Source organism: Pholcus phalangioides, unplaced genomic scaffold, assembly GCF_987345545.1.
Source record: "Pholcus phalangioides strain wild (caught in Gottingen) unplaced genomic scaffold, Ppha-v1.0 ptg000032l_1, whole genome shotgun sequence".
Classification (NCBI taxonomy): Eukaryota; Metazoa; Arthropoda; class Arachnida; order Araneae; family Pholcidae; genus Pholcus; species Pholcus phalangioides.
In genome coordinates, this window is record NW_028301622.1 from 10,870,508 (window position 1) to 10,879,474 (window position 8,967).

An 8,967-nucleotide genomic window follows, 5' to 3' on the forward strand; every position below is an offset into this window, starting at 1 on the left:
TTACTTTAATGCCTTCGTCACGGTATTTTGACTGGCTCTCCAAATTTGACCACGAAGCTTGCGTGTATCGAGAGAGAAATCTTCTGAGATAGATATGTTGCTGTTTTTAAGTTTCGAGGCATTTTTTAGAATCTCACTTTTGATTTTAAATTTGTTGAATTTTATTATGGTAAGTCTGGATCCGTGGGTCTTTTTGGAACCTAATCTGTGACAGCGGTCTATCTCACTAGGTGTAATATTTACGTCAAGGTGATCAGAACAGCATTGGATGATTTTGGATTCGAGGGTGGAGGAGGACTCGAAGTCAGATTCTTCAGGAATGTTTCGGAAAATCAAGTTATCCCGTCGAGAACGATCCTCAAGATCGATGACTTTATTGGTAAGGGAGGATTGGAGTTCAGAGAGATTAGAGGAGAGGTCGTAGACTTGGCTTTGGAGTTCCTCTACTGGGGAAAGTTTTTCCTCAACTGCACTAAGACGGTGGGATAGATCACTTAGCTGATGACTGAATGAGTCCTGTTTTTGGGTGAGGAGGGTAAGTTTGTCAAGAATGGCTACTTGGGTGTCTTGAATATTACGGAGAATGGATGAGTTACCCGAAAGAGTCGAAGATTCAGATGAAGGATTTGATCTATTTTGAGAGCGTGTTGGGGAGTGGCTGACCCTAGGCCCAGGGTTGGATTCGATATCTCCCGCCAGTAGAAGCAAGCTAGCCAAGTGGGTAAAAAGGACAAGAGGGAAAAAGGGAAGAGGTTTTGAATGGAACAATTTCGAATGGTGGTAACAAGGACCGGAGCGAAAAGGGTTTTTCTTTAAAGCACACATATATTTTAAGTAAAAAATTGATGGTTGAGCAAAAAATAGAAACACACAGTATATAATAATTTTAAACGTCGGATGCAGGATCGACACAAAGAATATTAAATTTATAAAGATTAAATAAGTTGGTATGAAAATGTGAAGCGAACTAACCTGTAAAAATAGACTTGAATATAACATTTTTTTTGACGAAATGTCGATCCTGCATCGTGAAAGTCCATGGGTAGCGACACTTAAATACAAGCGGTGAAACGCCCACTTCGACAGCGAAATCCAGGTGGCAGCAGTAGTTGCGAGACGAGACCACTCTCGGGGAGGGGTGGTTTGGCGGCTACGTTCCGAATCGAATGGTGACGTCATACGGCTCTTGTATCGGGAGGAGATGGCGGAGAAAAACCCAGAGACGGCTGCGAGACGAGACCACTCTTGGGGAGGGGTGGTTTGGCGGCTACGTTCCGAATCGAATGGTGACGTCATACGGCTCTTGTATCGGGAGGAGATGGCGGAGAAAAACCCAGAGACGGCTGCGAGACGAGACCACTCTTGGGGAGGGGTGGTTTGGCGGCTACGTTCCGAATCGAATGGTGACGTCATACGGCTCTTGTATCGGGAGGAGATGGCGGAGAAAAACCCAGAGACGGCATGACGAGTATTTTTTCCTCCCAGAAGTGTACAGTAGAGTAGAGTCGATGGTTCCCGCAGGTTTATCACCAAGAAAATCTGTAAAAATAGACTTGAATATAACATTTTTTTGGACGAAATGTCGATCCTGCATCGCCAAGTTGAATGGTGTCACTATACCGGATGCAACTAGGGTCACCGATTTGGGAATTCTCATTGACGAGCGGCTTAGGTTTTCTGAACATTGTTCAGCGGTGGTCGAAAAATCGAATAGAATGCTTGGTTTTATTTTCAAAAAGGTCTCTTCGCGTTCTCCTAAAGTAATTCTTCCGCTTTTTCGAGACTTAGTTCGTCCGGGACTGGAGTATGCAATGCAGTAAGGTTTTGGAGACCATACCTACAGAGGGACATAGACTTGGTTGAAGGGGTGCAGAGAAGAGCTACGCGTGTCCTTATTGGCACACGGGGCTTGAGTTATGAAGAGAGACTTCATTTTTTGAATATGTTTACATTGGATGAACGCAGGTGTCGAGGAGATATGATCGAAGTGTTCCAGATTTTCAATGGGATGGATAAGATGGACCATGAACTTTTAGTACACCGCCAATCGACTGCTTTTACGTACAAGGGGACACCAGTATCGATTGTTGAGGGACAATGCAAGGTTATGGTGTCGCAAGGAATTTTTCTCTAATAGGGTTGTTAATAAATGGAATAGCTTACCCCCGGAGGTAGTAAATTGTAACACAATTGGCACGTTTAAAAAGAAATACGATAAACATGTTGAGGTAAATCGAGAAGCTATCCATTCTTAGAATAAGACAACCATAAGTATTCTTTATGGGCGTTGTACAATATTTTATCATGTGTATATATTGTTTATAATTTTTATTAATTGCATTTTTAATTGGGTTGCTGTATTTTTGAAATATATGACATCCATATTCTTATGGACATCTTTTTCTCAGCCACCTCGTTGGGCATTTTGCCTGTTGTGGCGTTGTATTTGTATGTATTTGTAACTTGCAGCCGAGAAAGTTTGCAGCTGGACAAGATAACGTGAAAAACAACGCCCAATTAATAGCTGATTCGCTGGAAAGTATCGGTAAGTAAGGAGGGCGTTCTAACTACATCGCCATATTACACTATCCATGGTCTTTTTGCTTTAGTAATTAAATAGTCCATTAGATGTTGTTAGCATCTGGATTATCGATGTTTTAGTGAGCGTTTGGACCATAGTTGTGTGAAATTACGAAATTCGAGAACGGATGAAAAATTCAGAATTGATGAAATAATTTTTCTCCCCATAAGTGCGAGGCTCGCGTAACTAATCTCCTCTAAGACAATTTTATGAGAAAATATCTACCAAGTTATTCTGGGGAGCCACAGATGACGCATAAACTAAGTAAGGGAGCCGTAGGTGACAAAAGTTTGAGAACCACTGGGTGAAATTTGAGCCGCCTTTGGATCTTAGAGGAGATGTCTCAAAAATTTGTCACTCGCGGCTCCTTTGCTTAGTTCATTGCTCATCTGTGGCTCCCCAGAATATAGTCTATATATATATAGCTTGATAGATATTTTCTCATATAAAGCAACCATTTCAAAGCATAAATAGCCTCACAAATGAATATCTCCAAGTCGCTGCGATGCCCCTGACAAAGGTTGACGACTCCCCTTGGAGCCACGTCACACTTTGAGAAACACTGCTTTAACCTCTCCTTCAACATTACAAGGGAGTGCCAAAATGCGTGCTTGTTCCAGTTGGCCGGCATCTAGTTGCAGCCGCTACGGTGACGAGTGGTCATAGTGACGGACTCGCATCGCGAGGTCCTAGGTTCGAACCCCACTGGCACCACAGCGGTGATCGCTGAATTTGGTTTTCAGTGGCTCCCAATTTCGAGGCGTGAATGCGAGCCGATCTCCCCGTTAAAAGTCTCGCCACCACGAGCAACAGGCTAACAAACGGTACCAATATTCAAGCATTACATATCACTCACGTCACCTCTGACTTATATTTGGCCGCACTACTGCTAAACCACACATATACCTCGTCCATATTCTTCTACGGAATTTCTAACGAATTGGTGCATGGTCAAATGTGCGTGTCCGTGTTGTGAACCTAACGTGAAACTTGTTTCTGTGTAAGGCATGTTATAGTGGTAGTGCTGCCATCTACCACATATTTTTCGAACTATGAGTGGTGTAATGTTTCAATATTTTACCATTGTAGGCCTATTGCTCTTCTCGCGATGCGAGTCTGTCACTAGGACCAATCGACCACCACAGCGGCAGATGGCAGCACTGCGAAATCAGACACAACACTAGATACGCACTCAGACTGTTAGGTACGCACACTTACTCTTCCGGCAAAACTCATTAGGTAATAAATTGCCCATGGCAACAGACCTGAGTTGTGCTCGGTTTGAAAGAAAGCATCTAGTTGCGGCTCTGCGTAAACCACTAAGCTCTGTGTCAAAATGCAATTACAAATTGGGGTTTTTTGCCTCAGAGGTTTAAACTCTCGATGGTTACAAGACAGTTCCACGGAATGAAAAAAAAGATGCCTTCCTTCCATTGGCGTACGCAAGGGGGGCGGGGAGGGTTCTAACTCCCACCCCCCAAGCCGAGATTATAGTGTTATTTTGCAGGAAAAAACGTACCACCCCCCCCCCCCGAGAAAATTCTGGGGACGCATATACTTACTTCAGGTTAGTTTTTGGTCAGTTTCTCTCAGTTTACCGGATTTACAGTTACTCGACCGAAAGATTTTCCCAAGGGATCTTTGGAATCTATCGTATATTAAAAATAAATTTTAATGCGATTCGGTATTTCCATTAGATAGGTTCCATATTAACTCCTCACACAATGGCTGAATTATATATATATATATTGCCGAAGCCCGAAGTGCGGCCAATTCATGAATTTTCCGAAAGTTTTGGCCAAAGTCCAATTTTCAGAAATGATTCGGGAATTACCCGGCCGATTCGCGAAGTGGCCGGAGATTCTTATCAAAATTTCGATGTCATGATGTAAAATTATCCGGTAGGCGTCAAATCCATTTTTTATGATATATGGATCCATTCCGTATGGTATATATCCCATGGTATGACATATATCCATATATCATACCATGTGGCTAGAGAAAAAGAGGAGAAATTTGAGAGTAAAAATGATTTGTATAAAAATATAGACATATAATTTTGGCAAATTTTCTTGTCCCGTTTTTCATCAGTTCGAACGGGACGTATGGTCATTGTACTTGTTTCTGAGCTTTCATTGATATATACTGTCCTGAAGTGATCATATGATGCTGCGTGCAGTGTTTGTCATTTAATACACTTTATATTTAATTTTTACAGTGTTTTTTAATCTGGGCAGATGTGCTCCCCTCCCCCACCCACACACACACACACACACACACACACACATCGTTACAGAGATATTTTAAATTAATGGCATAAAATCCAATGAAAGTGGGGGAGCCGTGACAGTTGCTTAAAGGCCACCACAGACAGAGGCGCATTTATGGTTTTGCCACCTATGGGCTATATACGTATTTTATACGGCTTTTCTCCCATTCTAGTCTAATTTTTTTTTTTTTTTTAGGAACCAAACTTTATTCAATCAAATTCACTCAAAAACACAATACAATATGATGTAAAATATGATGCATCTAAACATATGCAAGTAAATCGATATATATGAGTTGTCAAGGGGTAATTATGCCCGTACTGACAACCAATCAACGAAATTAATGATCATAGTCAAAACAATTTTAACAGTCATATATAATGTACATGCTAATAATAGTCATAAACATAAAGCGGCAATTTTAATTCAAGTACCGTATTTTCGCATAGTCCCGTGATATACATTTGAAAATAATCTTCAATGTTAGTGATAGCAGTAACGTAAGTAAATAATTCCTTTTTAAATTTAGGATACGAAGTTATATTTGTTAATTCGAATGGCAAAGGCATTATAAATTTTGGGAGCTAAATAGAGACGAAGTGTTTTTAAAATATCTCTTTTCTATGTAAAGGGATTTTAAATATTTCACCAGGTCTCCTCAGAGAAATGAAATTGTTAGAATTTCTTAGCTACTGTTTCCACAAACACTTGGTCTCCTTCCCCCCACTCCTGCAAGTACATCTGTGTCTCTAAGTCATTCTTATGGTCACTCCCATGCTCATACACACTAAGTCACTTCTTTAGTCATTTCCGTGATTGCACACTGTTCTGGTCCCTCACATGCTTCCACACTTCTGGTGACTCACATGCTTGCACACGCTGTAGTTCACTCTTTTGGTCGCTCATGGTTTATTGCTCTGTAGGTCACTCTTTTGATCATTTACAAGGTTATATACATGCTCTAGGTCACTTTTTTGTTCATTTACATGCTTTCACACTCTCTATGTCACTCTTTTGGTCATTCACATGCTTACACACACTCTAGGTCACCCCTCACATGCTTATACACACTCTAGGTCACTCACACGCTTTAAGTCACTCTTTTGCTCACTCACGTGCTTGCAAACTCTATACATCACTCTTTTGGTCTCTTTATTTGGTTGTAGGTGAATGCATAAATTTCAAGCATCCGCCAGTTTATCAAGTTCATAGTGCAGAGTATTCGAATTATAGTTGTTACATGTACTGTACCATGAAACCTCGCTACAACGATACTCGATATAACGATAAAGTCCTCTGCAACAACGCCAGAACTTTGCCACTGGACTTATCCCGTTGCCGTGATATCTTCCAGCCCATCTTCGTGGCAGGAACATATCCTCTACGACAGGAGTGGGAGAGGGGGGGGGGGTCTTCAATGCATGGCCCACGGGATATATTTGGCCTTTATAGCTTTTTGTCGTAGCCCACTGATTATTTTCAGAAAATGGTTTAAAAAATTGAAAAAACGATTTTAAACCGAATCAAATTGATAAAAACTCTGAATTAATGAAAGAAATAATTTCATAATTTTTGAAAGAAATAATCCCAGAATTAGGGATAAAAATAAATTATACAAATCAAGAGAAATAATTCATTAATTTCTGATAGAAATTATTGCACAATCAATAAAAGAGTAATTGCATAATTATATTGTAAGAAATGGTTCCAAGATATGTTGAGAAGGAAAATAATTTCAGAATTAAATACCGAAATAAACAATATTAAAGAATCATTTAAAATTATTTCAGACTAAAATTAATCTCATAGTTAATTAATTTAATCAATAATTAATCAAAAACATTATCCTGAAAAGTGAAAAAAAATTATTTAAGAACTGATCGAAACTGATAATTAATGAGAAAAATAATTTCAGAATTGATTTGATCATTTTCATCGCACCACGGTCATTTTCTGCACACGAGGGCTAATTAGACCGGAACCTACAATTTATTGCTGATTCCGAACGGCAGGCTTGTTTTTTATACTCATCGAGAGGTTGGTGCGCTAACCCCTCGAGGGGGGACTCCCTGCGATAACAAATTAATTTTAGAATTAATAAATGTTTTATAATAATTAGTTAATAATTAACTTTGCTCCTGTTGAACTCGGGGTCCCGTTGCCCCCTTCTATTCAGATACTACTAAATTGCATGAGTTATGTGTCACTATCTCCTAGATACATCCTATATATAGGAGGTAGTGAAAAAAAATGTCCGTAGGCTTCGGTCCTGTAAGCGTTATGTCCCGTAGGCTTCGAGGGAAGTTTCATTTTGTCCCCCTCCTCGTCCAGAGCCACCTTAAGGGGTGTGCGAAAGGTGCGGTTCCGCGTTTTGGGGGCGGGCGCATCTATTGTAACAATGATTTCTTTCATAAATTCTGGAAATCTGCATCTATTCTGAAATTCATTTAGAAAGAAACAATTGTGGAATTATTTCTTTAATAAATTATAAATTTTTAGAATTCCAGAAGTGAATGAAAATTCGCAATTAGAATTAAACTTTCATGGAATTCAGAAACTATTTCGTTCATACACTCAATTCGTGATAAGTCGAACTCCGATAACTCGAATGTATGTTTAAGTCGAAGTTTTCACTTAGCCCCAGAACTTTTTCTGTATTTTAATGTTAAAATTTTCTCTTAACTCGAAATTTTCTTCCTCTAAGTCGAAGTTTTCGGAAACGAAATAAATTAAAAAAAAAAGACATTTAGAAATAGAATTTAGCAACAGAATTGAGCATTTAGAACTAGAATTCAGCATTTATCAACGGAATTTAGCAGATTCATCCAGCGGATTCATTTGTTTGCTTGCAAAAAATTCATGACTTTGGCCGGGGTTACACTATAAAAGTTTGATAATAGCTCTTTTATAAAACTTAAAAAATCCAACCAATAAGCATATTGGTTACATTCGAGCAAATGCAACCGATGATCTTATTGGTTGCATTTTTCAAGTTTTATAAAAGAACTTTTCGAAAACTTTTATAATGTAATGCCGGCCTTTCTCATGTAAGAAGGACGAAAAAAAAGGGACAGTCAAAAATCATTAACATTTGTTGGCAGAAAATAGTGTAGAAATTAATAATGTGTACAATTAATAATGTGTCGTTTCATTTGTATGCATGTTCAGAGATACGGGGGGGGGGCAGCGTCCCCCAGCGTCAAAGGTGAAGTCGACTAGTCTGATATATATGTGCATATATAAATTGACATCACATCATCATCTTGCCTCCCCCAGCAACACTGACCGTGTTCCCCCCCCCCCTCCAGACTGCCAAGTCTATCTCCGCCTATGTTTGTATGGATATCATGTATGCGTCCTTTTCCATAATATGGTATGTACGTCAAATTTAGTTCTAAATATTAATTAAATATGATTGAATTAGAAAAACTCTTTCCTTTCCGAATTTGTTCATCTCTGGTAGTTTGACATGTTGTCCTAACACGATATTCATAAAATTACTATGAGTTATTTATTATTAGTTATTTTAAAACATCTTTCTTTTTCCCCAATCTGAAATTGGAATTTCCTGTAATAAATCGAACTAACGATAAGTTTTTCGTCGGCCGCTGCGCGTTCGACTTATCGAGATTTGATTGTTTATTCAGAATTTTCACGACTTTCATTTTCAGAATTTTCGATTCCCCACCCCCACAACCCCATTTTCACACCGGGCCCCGCGTCTGGTAAGGGCGGCCCCGTCCCCGTGTCTAAAAGGTTGAACATTCCTCCCCGCGTCTTAATACTGGGAGGAGTTTCAGATGGTGACATCGCTGTTACGTCACCACAAAAGAACGTCCTCCGCTTTTTTTTACCTCTTTTTCTGAATAAACGCAGATGAACTTTTAACAAAGGAAGGGAATTTTCCCTTTTCTCAAACATGGCAACCCTTACGCAACAGCTGGAACTCTGTTGACTGTTCCGTCTCAGGTGTGTTTTTCGTATTACGTAAAAGATAGATCGAGCTTGTATTACGATCGATAGTAAGATACAATTTTCGCTAAATAAACTTGACTCGTTTCAGCCAAATGAAATATTATCCCGCCAAATAAATGCCAATCCATAACCAAACGCGAA

General features: G+C 39.4%; 1 protein-coding gene across 1 annotated transcript; it reads right to left on the reverse strand.

Moving 5' to 3' along the window:
- Positions 1–839, reverse strand: LOC149066950 (uncharacterized). The gene has a single exon (XM_089253122.1). It carries the CDS (start codon positions 823–825, stop codon positions 1–3), a length of 825 nt encoding a protein of 274 aa, XP_089109248.1. The 5' UTR covers positions 826–839.
- Between the last annotated feature and the right edge of the window lie 8,128 nt (positions 840–8,967).